At 50.1% G+C, this 15,750-nt stretch overlaps 2 protein-coding genes across 3 annotated transcripts in view; one reads left to right on the top strand and one right to left on the bottom strand.

Moving 5' to 3' along the window:
- Positions 1-4,118, top strand: part of RIF1 (replication timing regulatory factor 1) — a 33,734-nt gene extending 29,616 nt beyond the window's left edge. The window contains exons 31-36 of one of the 2 annotated variants that reach the window (XM_086465927.1): positions 302-442; positions 710-787; positions 882-997; positions 1,670-1,823; positions 2,116-2,230; positions 3,737-4,118. In XM_086465927.1, coding sequence (XP_086322053.1) covers positions 302-442; positions 710-787; positions 882-997; positions 1,670-1,823; positions 2,116-2,230; positions 3,737-3,957 — 825 coding nt within the window. In that variant the 3' untranslated portion in view covers positions 3,958-4,118. The remainder of the gene's footprint in view (positions 1-301; positions 443-709; positions 788-881; positions 998-1,669; positions 1,824-2,115; positions 2,231-3,736) is intronic. The other variant, XM_086465926.1, reaches the window with a different exon arrangement.
- A 2,150-nt stretch (positions 4,119-6,268) lies between these two features.
- NEB (nebulin) overlaps positions 6,269-15,750 on the bottom strand; it is a 125,399-nt gene continuing 115,917 nt past the window's right edge. The window contains exons 136-149 of the mRNA XM_086465409.1: positions 15,256-15,348; positions 14,393-14,485; positions 13,690-13,782; positions 13,024-13,116; positions 12,457-12,549; positions 11,461-11,553; positions 11,076-11,168; positions 10,710-10,802; positions 9,524-9,631; positions 9,019-9,202; positions 8,463-8,555; positions 7,464-7,613; positions 6,974-7,083; positions 6,269-6,534 (exon numbers count right to left, since the gene is read on the bottom strand). Coding sequence (XP_086321535.1) covers positions 6,361-6,534; positions 6,974-7,083; positions 7,464-7,613; positions 8,463-8,555; positions 9,019-9,202; positions 9,524-9,631; positions 10,710-10,802; positions 11,076-11,168; positions 11,461-11,553; positions 12,457-12,549; positions 13,024-13,116; positions 13,690-13,782; positions 14,393-14,485; positions 15,256-15,348 — 1,563 coding nt within the window. The 3' untranslated portion in view covers positions 6,269-6,360. The remainder of the gene's footprint in view (positions 6,535-6,973; positions 7,084-7,463; positions 7,614-8,462; positions 8,556-9,018; positions 9,203-9,523; positions 9,632-10,709; positions 10,803-11,075; positions 11,169-11,460; positions 11,554-12,456; positions 12,550-13,023; positions 13,117-13,689; positions 13,783-14,392; positions 14,486-15,255; positions 15,349-15,750) is intronic.

Below are 15,750 nucleotides of genomic sequence, written 5' to 3'. Positions count from 1 at the left end.
GAACCAGAACGCCGCGGTCTCGTCCGCTGCCGGGGCGCAACGCAGTAAACCTGAGGGCAGAACCGCTGCGTACCTGGCCGGGGTCTTGCCTCGGGATTTTGAGCAGCTTTTTCCAAAGCATGTTCAGCGTTTCCTTTAGCAATGAGCCAGCCGCTGTTTTTTCCTGTCCTGGGGCGAAACATCATCCATGTCATTGAAGAACTTCAATGACTTTTATTTCAAACTAAGCTGTTTTGTCTCCTCGGACTTCCTTCGCCAGGTTTGAGCTCGTACTCTAAAACCACCTTCTTTCTAAAAACAGATCCGTCGAGTCTCTTTTGCAAATCCAATTTATCAAGAAGGACTGGCAGATGACATAGACAGGAGGAGTCCTGTCGTTAGATCCCACTTTTCTTCACCGTCTTCCCGAAGCCTTAAAATTCTGTCTAACCCTCAGGCTAAGGTGGGTTCCGCTGCATGTGCTCTGTGCTGTCAGTCCTCGCGTGTCCCGTCCCTCGTAGCTGGCGGCGGTGTGGGGTCGTAGTCGCGTGCCAACGGCCGTAGAGCAGAGGATCAGTCAGTGTGAAGTAGCTGTCACTGGTTTAGCCCGACTCGTGCTGTTACTCGCTGAAGACAGATGCACGCTGGGATCGAGGTAGCTGGAATCTTGTGACGAACTGCATTCCCACGGTCCTGAGAGACTTTTTTTTTTTCCTCTTTTTCTATCCAGCATATTACCACTCCAACCAAAGGATTTCTGTCCCCAGGACCTCGTAACCCTAAATTTAAGAGCTCAAAGAAGTGTTTAGTAAGAAGTGCTTTGGTTCATGTATCTTTTCTATTTTTTTTCCTGTATTCAAATGTGTGATAGTTAATTTAATGATTTTTCTGTATTATTCAAGATTAAGGAAATGGTGAAGGAATCGCTGCCTTGCCCTGCGGAGTGCGTGTATCCTGCCTTAGCTGGCTGCAAAGCGCCGGTGGATGTCATTTTACCTCAGATTACATCAAACATATGGTGGGTAGATTGTTGCTTTTGAAGAGGACGTTTTAATAGAGACTGAATTCTCGCCAGACCTACAAACCCGAATTTTCTGATGCAAGATGTGACCGCTTAGAGACACCTTTGCCAAAGTTTTTTTTTAAAGGAGGGTTTAGTGGGGCAGAGACTCAACTATTTTGGCATTATTCATGTCGTCTTTTACGTCAGACCATGAAAAGCAGCCGGGAGCACGGGGAGCTTCTCCCTTTCACATGCCAGAGCAGACTGATCTTAACAGTCTGCGACGAAACCATGGGAGCTTGCCGAGTATTGAAGGCAAAGGGGGATTTTGGGGTGGGGGGGAAACCCAAAACTCATGTTTTGAAGGTAGAAAGGCCGGGGGCTCAGCTAGTTCGGGTTCTGATCTGAACTGTGATCGCTTGTCACGACAAACTGCAGACCTGCAGCGGGAACTGCTCCGATGGGCCTCTCCTCGGGTGCTCGCTCCTGTCCCTGCGCTTGTGAGCGGCCTTCAGAGCGCTGGTCCCTGGTGGCTGCAGGACAAACTGCAGTGGAATGTCGCTGCATTTCGGTTTTTCCTTCGCTTCCCTGCCCGCGAAGTGGCGTCCGTGTGAGATAGCTTTCTGCCACGCAGAAGGGCCGTGAATTCTAGCGTAAGAAACTGTTGTTTTTTCTCCCCCGCTGCAGCGCCAGAGGCTTGGGGCAGCTCATCCGAGCGAAGAACATAAAGACGGTGGGTGACCTGAGTGCTTTGACGGCGTCGGAAATCAAAACTCTGCCCATCCGCTCTCCGAAAATTTCCAATGTTAAAAAAGCTCTTAGAGCATATCATGAGCAACAGGTAAAGTCAAATTTTAGTACCCAAAAAGCCAATATTCACCTAGTGAACTTCTAACGTCCATCATGAGGAATAACATATTCTTCTTCCCTCGTTAAAAATAGCACTTTAAAACATAATCTCTACCTGTCAAAGTAACATGGGAATTCAGGATGGATGGATGGATGTGACTTGGTTACAGTATTATTCACAGGATTAATGGTTGTATTTACTACGAGGTTAAAACACGTACCCCCATGTCATCTCTTCTGCCATTTCTCTCTGAAAATGCATCTCTCGTTCTCTCCCAAAAAATCTTCAGGTAAAATCTCGAGGATTTGAGGAAATAGCAGTGCTTGAAGATGCAGAAAAGCCCCTAAGTACCGTAGAGGATAAACCTCTTGCTGCAGATGAAGAAAAACTCGCAACAGGTACCTACGGGCTGCTTTGTGCTCGGGGCGGTTCTGCTGCGTGGCCGCTTGTGTTCCCCTCCCTTGAGCTTTGTGTTCCTTCTGGAGAGAGAGTGGTCAGTAGCTAATATTGGCACACGAGAGGGGTTTTGTGTTTTACCCCCTTTATGAAGCCCTCTAGCAGTGGCTTTTTGAAACTGGTTACGTATTTTGAGGGCAAGAGGCTGGTTTTTCCTAAATGAGCTTGGCGAATTGGGCAGGGAACAGATCGGGCAGGGCTTGAAGTAGTTAATTTGCTGAATCTCAACCGGGTGTGTCCCCTGAGCTGTTTCAGTAAATACCGTCTGGGTGTGCACAGAAAGGAGTAAGATGGTTAAGAGGGGGAGGGGGAGGAGGAGGTGGTGGTTAAGAGGGGGAGGGGGAGGAGGAGGTGGTGGTTAAGAGGGGGAGGGGGAGGAGGAGGTGGTGGTTAAGAGGGGGAGGGGGAGGAGGAGGTGGTGGTTAAGAGGGGGAGGGGGAGGAGGAGGTGGTGGTTAAGAGGGGGAGGGGGAGGAGGAGGTGGTGGTTAAGAGGGGGAGGGGGAGGAGGAGGTGGTGGTTAAGAGGGGGAGGGGGAGGAGGAGGTGGTGGTTAAGAGGGGGAGGGGGAGGAGGAGGTGGTGGTTAAGAGGGGGAGGGGGAGGAGGAGGTGGTGGTTAAGAGGGGGAGGGGGAGGAGGAGGTGGTGGTTAAGAGGGGGAGGGGGAGGAGGAGGTGGTGGTTAAGAGGGGGAGGAGGAGGAGGAGGTGGTGGTTAAGAGGGGGAGGAGGAGGAGGAGGTGGTGGTTAAGAGGGGGAGGAGGAGGAGGAGGTGGTGGTTAAGAGGGGGAGGAGGAGGAGGAGGTGGTGGTTAAGAGGGGGAGGAGGAGGAGGAGGTGGTGGTTAAGAGGGGGAGGAGGAGGAGGAGGAGGTGGTTAAGAGGGGGAGGAGGAGGAGGAGGAGGAGGAGGTGGTGGTTAAGTGGTGCCTTGCCCTGAGGGGGCTGGGACAGAGGGGCGTGATGGTTCCCAGGACACTGTGGCTTTGGGTGCCTGGATCTTTATTTGAGTTGTCCTGTGTGTTCGGGGAGTTGGGCCCGATGATAGCTCCAACGGCGGAACCCGTGTTTGTTCTTCCTGTAAGAGACCTGAAGCATTTGGTTAACTGGAGAGCAAAGAACGGGGGTAACGTCTCCCCAGCGCCCAGCCTGAGAGGTGGAGTTTGGGCTAAGACGGCCCGAAGGGCCGGGGCAGGAGCCGGGTACGATCACCCGCTTTCGTCGCTGTCCTGAGTTGTATTGCACAACCACGAGCAAACCGAGCGGGAAGCCCCGTAAGGAGGGGTGGCAGGGAGTCCTGGGGGCTGCCTCTGCCAGAAGCTGCGGCGCGGTGCGGAAGCGCCGCTCTGGGGGGCGCTTGGCTCCGTTGTTCTGTCCAAAAGCTTCACCTTCCGCTCCGACGCAGCGCGGCGGCGCTCTCAACCCCGCCGCGCTGCCCTGCTGCCTTCCCTTGCAGACTGGAGCGAGCCAGCCGTCCCGAAGGCCGGCGGCCAGCCCGCAGCCGACCTCCCGAGCCAGATCGATGCCCTTGCTGCCCAGCTGACTGCCGACGAGCTCCTCGCCTATTCGGGAAGCCAACTTTTTGAGATGCAAGAAAAACTCGTTGGCATGACAAACTGTATCATGAAAACCCTGCAGTCCCGCTGGAAATCGCCGCCCCATGACAGTTCTGATTAGGTGCTCGGCCTTTCTGACTAAGGAGGAGGTTGTTGCGATGACGTTCCCAAAAACCTGCCTTTCTTACCGGTGAATTATCCCTTAAACTTTGCATTTTGTACCATAACAAGGTTGGTTTTTTGTTTTTGTTTTTTTTTTTTAACAACTATATGAGCAAAATGTATTGGTGTTTGGGTGGTTTTTGTTGTTTTAAGTGGCGGGATTGCTCATGCCCTGTCAGAGGTGTCTGTTGCTATGCATATTCCTTTTAGGTAGCGAAAAGAAAAATTGATAAAAAGTCGTGCAATAGCAAAGACTGTGAAACCAAACCGACAGAGTAGTTTTAAATTATTTTTTTCAAACCCGAAGTGTTCTTAACTGCTGCAAACGCTCGTGATTCGGTCAGAGCTCAGTCTCACAGCCCGGCTCACCTGCTGCCCCCGCGTGTCCCCTCGAAGCCGCCGACGCTGGCAGACGGGGACCCTTCGGCGCTGTTCGACGCAGAGATGAGCGGTGCTTCATCCCCTGCAGTCCAGGACCCTGGTGCTCGCCAAGGATGACACCCGGTTTTGCAAGAATCGCACTAAGCAGCTGACAACGAAACGTACCCTCACGGGCAAAAGACTTTGTGAAACTTCTCAGGCTTTTCCCCCTGTTCCTTGGTGGCAGCAGTTCTGCGGAGAAGACTTTTTTCCTTGGGGGCTCGAATGGATGTGACGGGAGCGCTTTGTAAATTATGTACAGACTTATCCTGGCGGATGTTGGGAAATAATTTATGGAGTTCCGATTGCATGGAATGCATCGCTGCTGCTCGGAGACCTTCGGTGGGAGTTCTCGGGTCTTTCTCTGGAAATCTGATGTGTATATATTGTCCTGTACCTGTCAACGTGGATGTTGATGGAAAGGAATTGCTGCAGGTGGTTTTAGAACTTACACGTGGGCAAATAAAACAGCACATAGTTCCCAAACTTGTTAATAACAAAGTTTGGGGTGGTTTTGTTGTGGGTTTTTGTTGGGGTTTTTTGGGGTTTTTTTGGGTTTTTCCCCTTTCAGACCTGTTCAGCCCTCCCTCAGCGTCACTTTGGATTCACACGGTGAGGAGAGACCCTGGAAGGGCAACGCTGCTGCCTTAAGGTAGGAGCAGGCCCTCAGGGCCATGGTAGGGTCACGGCAGCAGGACTCTTATTCTTTGCCCCGTTCACACATCGCCTAAAGGAAAGGAAGGGGCCAAAGCAGAGCCTTGGAGCTATAACCTGAACAGCACCCGTAGGGGTTTTTTGGTGATTTCTTCAAAATGTTACTTTGGTTCCAGCCCTGCCTCCTTGGGCTTGTTCAGCTCCTGGATGCAGTGACCTGTGCAGCTCTGGGTGTTCCCAGCACACCTGGAAAGGGCGGTAACATCTGTCTGACTGACACCCTCCAGCGCCGCACTCCCAAAGCCTGCTTTGAGGAAGGACGGGTCCCTTTCAGGCTGGTTGTGTGCACTGTGACAGGCCACGAACCCTAAGTTATTGGTGCAGCTCCTACTCTTAACTTGTTTTTAATCATCTTGGACGTAGTAGAGGGTGAGTTCTTCCTTCTTGGAGCCTGCCTGGGACCAGATGCTGCAGGAGGGGGAGCAGATCAGGAGGGTTCAGGTACGAAACAGCTTGTCGGGTTCACTCACAGCCCCTCAGTGCGGCTGAGGCCGAGGGAACATCCCTGTCTCAGTACGTGCTCGGACCAAAGCCCCGGTGGCGTGAGGTTGATTCCTGCCCTTCGGCACGAGTGAGCACAGCGACCGCACTGCAGAACCATCAGCTTTATTGCGTCACTAATGTACAGGTAACAACAGCTTTTGACCCCAGAACAGCCGCATGAAAAACGCGTGCGCAAGAGCTCAGCAAGCACAAGGAGAGCCCGGGGGGTTTGTCCCTCCCCCACCCCCCTGCCCCCCCAGCTCCGTGGGGGTTGGAGACACTAACCTTCAGTTGCTTATCTGGGAAAGAATGAGTATGTTCACACACTTCAGAGGAGCTCAGAAAAATGCTCTTTTTTTTGCAGGAGAATGAGCAAAAAGTCCTACGGGGCAGCCTTGGCCCTCAGTGTTCAACTGCGGTGACCTGAGCTGGGACAGCGGGGGGGAAGGGCCAGGCAGCCCTGGAAAAAAGTATTTGTTTTGTGACAGTGGAAGAAACAAACACAGTTCTGAGCAATGCCTAGAGCTGGGGTTTACAGGTAGTTCTCAAAAATGGTTGGAAAGGGTGTTTCAAGGGTATATCTGCAGTTACTTGGGGTTTTTTTTTACTTTTTTTTTTTCACATCAGGGTTCCAAAGGCCCCGACACCACGGAGGCCCCTAAGGCACTTAATGTTGTTAACCCTTCCCGTATTTTGAGCAGTGCCTGTGCCTGCAGGTACCCTCTCTGGAAGGCCCTGTGGGGGGTCAGACGGCTTCCACGTAGTTGGCCGGCAGCATGCCGGTCTTGCCGGTTCTCTGGACGGTCCCGTACATCCAACCTTCGTCAATGGCTTGTACGTTTACGATGGTGTCGCCGTCCTTGAAGGACACCTCATCAGCGTCAGCTGCCATGTAGTCGTACATGGCCCGGTAGGTCTTCTGTTAGGTTTAAGAAACAAGAGAGACATTTAGAGCCCTGAAAAGCAAAATGTGAGAGCAGGCCCAGGGCAAGGTGGGCTTTGACTCGGTTCAGTACTATGAAGTAGTGGTGGCCGTGTCGGGCTGGTCTTTTAAATCTCTGGTTTCAGCTCACAACATGTTTCTTCTCGATAACTGGGCACCTCGGTCGCACAAGGACCACCTTGGGCTGGAGCCTGGGGGCGTTGGTGACACTGGAGCTGATCAGAGCAGTATTGGCACAGCCACAGCTGTAAGGTGTTGCCCCCAGCAGAGCCTGGGGGGGAGGTGACGCCATACCCATTGTCCTACATCTACTTTTAAGTGCAGGAGTAGGGACAAGCGTTAATTCAATGTTTTGAAGTGCCCTCCCTCAGCGAAGGGGGACAGCGTGTCAGTACAACCGCTCCCCGTTACTTACGCCAGCCGTCGAGGGCTGCGAAGGAACGGACGAGACGGTGGTTTGCTGGGTGGCGACCGACGATGACCGCTGCTGGGGTAACTCCACGGTTTTAGCGTGTTTGTAGCCCACTACAAGAGGAAAATACATTTTCTGCTGTTCATGACAGAGCTTGGCAGTGGGGTTAGAGCTGCTCTGAATAAAGGTCTTTAGGGGGGGTCAAATCTGCCTTTTACCCACTGAAACAGGTAAGAGATGGGGCTGGACCCTTGGCGGTGCTGGGTTAATGGTTTGACTCAATCCTAAGGGTCCTTTCCCACCTAAGTGATTCCAGAAAATACACCTCCATGCCTGTCTATTCTGTCCACAGCATTTTGCAGGTGGACTTTGGGCTTTTTCTTGGTGAAAGGAATTCCTGACCACGAGCCCATGACCCGTGCTGCCCCACTGGGTGCTCTGGCTGCCCTTTCTCCTCACCCGTGAACAAAGAGCACGTCCGTTCTCCTCGTACCTGTGGCGGTCGTGGTGAAGAAGCCCCCGCTGCTGTAGTAGGACAGATGTTGATCCACACCGTCCGAGGGCTCGGACTTCTCCTCTCCCCCGCTGAGGCTCAAGGCACTGGCAGAGCGGGAGTGCTCCCGGCTGCGGCGCTGCGCCTGGACTGCGAGGAGAAAGGGGGAACCAGTTCATGGCTGTTGTGTAAGGAGACGCACACGTGAACACACACGTGTACGTGTAACACCCAGGGGTTGTGCACATAAACACCTCCATCGATCTGTGTGCGTACGTACTCGGTTAAAACACCCAAAGTGCCATTGTCACCCAGCCCACTGAAGTTGGGCTTATAGCGAGCACAACGCTACGCCAGGCAGAAGGGCTCACCGTAGTTTATAAAGTTTATGGAAAAAAGCGTGTGGATAAATCACTGTCTATTTTTGTGGTTACTCCATGATATTTGTCAATGCTTTTTAACCACTCTATGGACACCGTGCTCAAGTCCTCCTCAAAAAAGGTGCAGTTACTACGTCCCTGTTATCTTTAATATTCAGAATATATTTTTCCTTTTTTTAATAACAACTGAGGAACAGTATTTTTAGCATTATTTAAAAAGGAAATGTGTTAGATGTAGGCAACATGTCATGCTACCTGGGGATCACATAAACAATCCTAGCTGTGCCCATGTTAGATCACTTTTATATAACAGTAAGTTTAACCTATTTTTTGAGAAATAGCGGTATTAAACATGGGGAACACTTACGTAGCTACCCTAAACACAGTCATGCTGGTGAGGAGGAGCTACAGCCAGTTTCTGCTCCAGTTACCATTAATTCTCACCCGCCCTCTGTCCCTCTGCTCTCGGCTGTGTAACACAGGAGCAGGGCCAGCAGGCAGGACGAGACCCGCGTTCCCGCACGGGCCGAGCACTAAGCCGAGCTTTAGTACCCCCAGGCTGACATTTTGCCGACAGGGTTTGCCCAAGTATCAACCGGGTGCAGCCCGTGGAACAAACCAGAGATCATGTGTAGGCTTCTGGACTGGATGTTGTCTTCTGCTGGGTCGTAGTCAAAGACTGACCCGGGATTGGTGCGCCACACACGGAGACCTGGAAGAGAAACAGATCTTCTGAGGAGAAGCTGGAGCTCAAGCAGCTTTTTGAGAGCTTGAGCAGCACGTGGCGGTCCTGAACAGGAGTAAAAGTGTATCAGAAAAGGGCCAGCAGTACGTCATTAACCCGTGTTTCTCAAATCTATAGCACAGATCAGGCTGCTTTGTTGTTGTTCTAAATCTAATCCCCATCAAGGGAGCTAAGGTGTTTCCCTAGTAGGCACAGAGATGAAGACACCAATTAGCATGACATTATAAAATTGGGCAGAAGGGGACAGGCAGGTCACAAGTGGTTTGCAGCTGCTGCAAGAGAATATTTCCAAAACAGACTTGGATAAAATCATCACCCCCGAGCGATGGTAAGGCTGGACTGATATGGCTGAGCCGAAACCAAACACCTCGTCCAGGTCGGCGCGTGTAAACGCGGTACCCGAGTCGTTCCAAGCCCCGGTGCCGCTCACCTGTGAGATTCTCCTGATCCTGGTCCACCCGCTTTCGCTCCATTTCTACCACTCGCCTCTGAATGCCCCTGTAGCTGATGTCGCTGAAGTCCTGCATGTTCTTCTTCACCCGCTCTGTAATGGGGTCGGTAACCACGGGGGTGAAACTGCCTTTGTTTTTCTCAAAGTCTTCATGGTATTTCACCTGCAATTTAAAGTGAAACGTCTGGTCTCTGGCTTAGGTGGATGGTTTCATTCCTGCTTACCTCGGGTGAGTGGCTAGCAGCGAGGCGCCCTGCTGTTCCGAACCTCGGCCTTCTCCCGTCCGAGGGACAGCGAGGGCCTAAGCCCAGCCGTGCCCTTCCTGCAGCCGCTCCTGCCTTTAGCCTTTAAGAACTGGGGTGACCCAACCTGGTGGTCGGACACTGTCCTTGAGCTGCCCACCCCAGAACATCTCGGGAACAGGGTACGTTTTTATTTAAACCACTTTTGCCAAGTCAAGAGAGACATCGGTGAGGGCTCTTACTGTGGAGATGTGCTTCTGGGTCTCTCGCACGCGCCGCATTTCGGGCGTGTCCAGCACGTACGCAGCTTTGCCTTGCACTTGTTTTCGAAAACTATCCGAATAAAGAACCTGCCAGAGGAGAAGGAGGACGTGAGCACGGGAGACAGAACTGCTTCTGCATCAGGAGTGAGCGGTGCTGAAGCAGCCCGGCAAAGAAGGGGAGGGGAGGGATAAACAGCAGGAGCCGTGTTGGTGAATAACATCAGAAGGCGAAGCAAAGTTCTTTTTCATAGTTCTGCGGGGCACGGACAGCTCTGGACTCGACCCCAAACCTCCCTTTCCTTAACTAAAACATCTTTATCTTTTTTAACCTTGTAACAACAGGCAGAGGTAAGGCAGTAGTCGTGTTCTAGGTGGTACTTTCATCCATTTGACATGCACCTTCACTGACTTCAGTGAAGTTGTTAGTGTGGAACGGACAACGCAATTAGACCTGTATTTAGCATTTAAATACAACCATTTTTGCTGGGGTTGTAGGGTTTCTTTTTTGAGAGACAACAGTTGCATCGTGATTCTGTACACACTCGGTTGCAGCTGCCGGATTTATTGCTCCAGGTCAGGTTGGACGGGGCTCTGAGCCGCCTGCTGTAGCTAAAGCTGGCCCTGCTCACCGCACTAGGTGGCCTCTGAACGTCCCTTCCGACCCAAACTCTCCTGTGATTCCCTGATCTGTGCTGTACACAAACATTTACAGGATGGGGCATGTCAGGATTTACCGCCGGAGCCAACAGGTTAGCAAAGGGCCTAACGAAAAGATGGGCATTTCCAGATTTGCCCTGCCTTTATATAGAATGGCAGAAAAACAGCATAAAATATACAGCGATCGTTCCTCAGGAACAGTACGTGTCACGCAGTACCAGAGCGGTAAAACCAAGAGATTTGCAAGAGACTTGAAGGCATCAGAAGTTATGTGAAATTCGACTGTTGTTTAAAAAAAAAAAAAAAAAACAAACTAAGGTAATCACACAGAAATACTCAATTGCAGCAGAAAGTAAAAAGCGAGTGTTAAAGGATTTGATTTTAACACAGTTGCTTCATTCTTCCAAAGCGGGCAGCGAACATCCGCACTGTCGGTTTGAGTGAGGATTGCAGGGACTGAAACGTTACTTTTTAATGTATTTCCATTATTTGGCTGGCTAGAACGTACCGAGCTGATGTTCTCCTGATTGCGCTTAGCCCTCTCCATCTCGGGAGTCATCGGCGTGGGAGTTCCTTTGGCCAGATGCTCCTTGTACAAAACCTACGGCGTACGAAAGGGTTAAGACCGGGTCAACTCATCGCTGGTTCTGTGCGTGGGGGTACTGTTCAAGCACACTCATCACTGCAGGGGTGGAAAAGATCTTGGGAAATAAAGCATCTAACAGGTTATTTGCTAGAGGAGAAGGTGAAAAACCAAAGGGGAAAAATAGGCAAAAATAAGGAAAACTGGGAAAATAAGGCTAAATTAGAAGCGGAGTTTTTGCTCAGAAGGGTTATTTTTAATAGAAGGTGGCTGTGTCTCTGCTTTCAGTACCGAGCTAATGTGTTCTTGATTGCGTTTGACTCTCTCCATCTCTGGAGTGACCGGAGTGGGGGTTGCCTTCCCTAAGCCTTCTTTGTACACAACCTACAGGTCACAGAGCAACTCAAAGTCACAGATGTACAGATTAAAAACTCAAATGTTACTGGTTTTAGAGTAAACACCATCCATTATGAAAGAAAAAGAAGGTGAGAGCAAAAATAGTATTAAAAAGTTAATTGACAAAAAAAAAAAAAAATATCTTTTAAGTACTACGGTTTTAACAGATGACTTGCTAACTTTGAGAGAAAAAATTAGAGGGTTAAATAAAACCAGGCAGACGTAAGTTATTTTTAAAAAGGTGCTCTACTGCATCCCCTTCACTTGTTCCAGACAATACCGAGCTAATGTGTTCTTGATTGCGTTTGACTCTCTCCATCTCTGGAGTGATTGGTGTGGGGGTCGCTCGCCCCAAGTTTTCTTTGTACAACACCTGTGGGATACAGAAGTATCCGGTATCTTAAAACCTTCCCCAAAAATCACAAGGATTCGAACACAAATTATTACTTTGTTATTGAATTTCAAATAAAAAGAAGTCGCTACTGATTACGATACGCGGCACTGCACAAAAGCCAAACATCCGTAAGGAAGGGTAAGAAAATACACTGTGGAAGAAAAGCTTGTTATTTTTCTGGTTAACAGAGAGGGGCTCTATCCAGCTCCAGCTACCACGCTGGCTCCGTAGGCTTGGGGAAGCTGCCTGCGGCCCTGGAGAACGGTTTGAGAAATGTTTCCTCTGTGTTTGAAGCAATTTGGGACCTTTTGGGGAAGGAGGAGGGAGTTTTGTTGCCCCTCCGGGCCGCCAAATGCAGGAGGGAGTCGAGCCTGGTGTCGCTGCGCCGTGACGCCGACACGTCTCCCCAGGCCCCGAGGCCACCTAGAAGCCATCGCTGATACCCACCCAGAACGGGAACAGTCTCTGTCCGCCTGTGTCCCTGTTCAGGGCACCCTACGTCACCTGTCACAGCCTCCCGTGGGGTGGGGGGGGTTGGGGGGTGGGGGGGTTGGGTTTCTTGTTTGTTTTTCACTCAAGTCAAATACCCCTGAGAAGCCAATGGAAGCTTAAACACTTCAGCGCAGAGAGAGAAACCTGAACATCTTCACCAAAGCTCCGAACAGCGTCTGGATAGAGCCCACAGGTACACAAACCGAGCCGTAGGAAAGGCCTAAAGTTCTGGGTCAGGCTGTTAACGCTAAAGTATTTTAGGAGCGATTAATTTGCAGAAACAAATGTATGTTTCTAAAGTTAAAAATCAGCTTTCCGTAGGTAGTTAGAATGTTACTTCATTAAGACGTAAGCACGAAGGAAAAAAGAAATGTATCTGTTTGGAGGTACCGAGCTAATGATTTCTTGATTGCGTTTGACTCTCTCCATCTCTGGAGTGACGGGTGTTGGGGTCACTTTCCCCACATTTTCTTTGTACAAGACCTACGGGATACAAGGGCGTACCCAGACGTCACCAAAAAGGCACCGCCACCAAAGGAAGCCCCAAACCACACCGCCAGACAGGACCGCTCTCGAATCGTTAACGCTCAGGAAGGGTTAGGCTGGGGGCGCGGTGCTGCTCCCAAATGCGGCGGCGGGAGCTTTGCTGGGAGGCAGCAACGGACCCTGTCTGGAATCAGCTCTGCACGAAAGCACGCTTGTGGTAAGAAAGGGTTAAAAAAGTTCCAGAGCACCATTATCCATCCCCCCAAAAAAAAGGTCAAACCTCCTTCTAGTAAAACCCTGCTCCCGACAGCGTTAAGCAGAAGCGACCGTGGTGGTTTGGAGGCGCGGACGGTGGGGGTTAGGCTCCGTGGCAGGTTCCTTCTCTAGGGTTAGGAAGCACAGCTTAAACCGCTACCGTGCTGGTAAACGCTTCGCCCAGCTCCTTAGGAACTGGTTTCCTGTCACAAGTACCGAGCTAATGATTTCTTGATTGCGTTTGACTCTTTCCATCTCAGGAGTGACCGGAGTTGGGGTTGCCTTCCCTATGTTTTCTTTATACAACACCTATGAGACACAAGAAAGGAGCCAAAGAAAGCAACAATAAATAAAAAGCTGTCCTTCCACAAACTTCAAGCCTAAGGCACTTGTTTTTCTTGTAGTTATTTTCTCGAGGCCTAGGCATTATCTATATTTTCAAAGAAGGCACGCAGCAGTATTTTACCAGAGAAGCAGGGTTTGGCACACTGGCTTTTTAACTACAGCTCACTCGTCATAAACAGCGTTAAGTGAGTACCACATACAGGACACCCCAAAAATACCCTGTTGAGGGGCTGAGGAGGTTATGAAGATGTAAATTATAATTTTTAAATGAAAGAACGTCAGCGTTGCAGAGAAAACGAGTGGGGTTTAAGTGTTTTTAGGATTAGGACAGGGCATTAAAATCACTCTGAAAACCTGTAACAGGTTAAGGTCACCACCGTACGCCGCGGTAAGACGTGAGTAAGGAGGGATCACCCAGGTCAGCTGCTAGGGTCAGCACTGGTTTGGAACGAGTGTTACAGCACCCATTGATTAAAACTGTTAACATGTTCCTTTAAACAGAGTTAAGGGAACGGATTTTTTTTCTTAGCAAAGTACCGAGCTACAGATTTCTTGATTGCGTTTGACCCTCTCCATCTCTGGAGTGACAGGAGTGGGGGTCCCAGTCCCCACGCTCTCCTTGTACAACACCTGTGTGGTAACGAGAAGCATCCAAAGACAGAATCACAGCTCAGCAATAGTTACACCCACCGTGAAGTCGAGCATTTGAGTCTGCGGGAGCTCAGTCGGCTCTAACGGGCCCTAAAAGCTACCCCGGGAAGCCAGGAAGGCTGGGGGGCGCCCCTGAGGGTCGGAAGGCCGAGGGGGTCTGTGGTGTTCTCTTAGCAGGGGCCACAAATCCAGCCCAGCAGCCCCCTGCGTCATATTTTCGTGGTGGAGGAGAGCTTTTAGAGGGCCACGGGAGCCCGCTAGAAAGTCAGACCCTCCCTCTTCTACGAGAACAGCATTAAACCAGGAAACAGATAGGGTTTTTTTTTTAAAAAAACAACACGTATGAAAGAAAAAGGAAGTTGGAACAGGGAGCAAAATGGTTAAAATATTTAGGGTAATGTAAATAATTACTTATAATAAGAAGTGTTAGGTCAGTAACGCTGGGAAATACAGTACAGTGAGGAAGAACGGATGTTTTTATAAGTTGATTACATGGGAGTAAGGAGGGGATTCGTTCAATTTTAATAAAGGTTAAAGAGTTCCGTTTAAGTGGAGTTAAAGGGAGTGTAGTTTTTCCTCCACAAAATACCGAGCTAATGTGTTCTTGATTGCGTTTGACTCTCTCAACCTCGGGAGTGACAGGTATCGGGGTTCCTGTCCCCAGATCCTCTCTGTACAACACCTGTGGGGTGACAGGGCGGCGTTAAAGACAGACACACGGAAGGAGCCCACAGCAGGAACACGCAGCTTGCTGGGAAAACAGACTGCACGTTTTTCAGAGTCGCTCCAAAGTTGGGAATAAAAGAGACCGATTCAAACGCTCCTCAGACCCGTACGGCTGAGCACCACCACTGCCGCCGCTCTTTGCTTCCCGGGAGCTGTGCGGAAACACCCTCCGTGCAACAGCAGGCCTTAAAGGCTTCCTGAAGGCAGAACTCATGGGAGACAACACAAAAGGAACAAAGAAATCGGCTCTGCTTCCTTTACCCCGTCCACGAACACCGCAGCAGGTTGCACTGGCACGTGCCAGAGCACTGTTAGACCGAGGCCGTAGGCACAGGTTTGTATCAGGCGCTGAAAAGTTTAGGTCTCATCCATTAAGTAAGTAAAATCGGGGAAAAAAAAAACACCACACAAACCAAAAGGAAGGATTGTTGTGACTAAGAAAAGGAAAACAGGGTGGTTTTTACAAGCAAAGAAAAAAATAATTAAAAGATAATCAGACTCAAAAGAAAGGTGGAATTAAAAGGTATTATTAGGATGATGTAATAAAAAAAGAGGAACAAGACCGATGTAAGTAACGATTAAGGAGGAAAAAAAAAGCCTCAAAGGGACCAGGATATTATTCTTTGTGTAAGTTGATTATAAGGGAGCAAGAATATCTTTTTGCACGTTAAAAGTATTTTAAAATACATTAAAAGGGAATTTTCTGCTTTTCAAATCAAAAAATACCGAGCTAAAGTTCTCTTGATTGCGTTTGACTCTCTCAATCTCAGGAGTGACAGGAGTGGGGGTTCCTGTCCCCAGGTCCTCTTTGTACAACACCTGTGGGGTGACAGGGCTACATTAAAGGAAGAAAAAGGAACAAGCGAACAACCGCACCGCTCTGTCTGCTGGGAGAACACGCAGGTGGTTTGCTGAGATGCCCTGAATAAATAATGGGATTAAAAAAAATATCCATAGAAATGAAACACTAGATTAAAACTCTGGGGCTAGAGTTAAACACTAACGCAGCGGTGTGGCTCCTGCCGAACGCCCCAACACCTCCCCGACGGACGCGCTTCGCGAGGTGGACGTTGAAAACTGGTGCGTGCTCAGGAGACTGAAGCCCTACAGAAACGATAACGACGTGTGTTACTGTCTCCTCGCCAGCAGCGCTGGAGTCGCCGCGTGACCAGGTCCTCACGCGCCTTCCTGAATGTTCTTCTGGCCGCACACCCCCCCTCG

This window comes from Leptosomus discolor, chromosome 5 (genome assembly GCF_034619465.1).
Source record: "Leptosomus discolor isolate bLepDis1 chromosome 5, bLepDis1.hap2, whole genome shotgun sequence".
NCBI lineage: Eukaryota > Metazoa > Chordata > Aves > Leptosomiformes > Leptosomidae > Leptosomus > Leptosomus discolor.
Note: the sequence above shows the minus strand (reverse complement) of the source record. Positions and strands in the feature narration are given on the sequence as shown.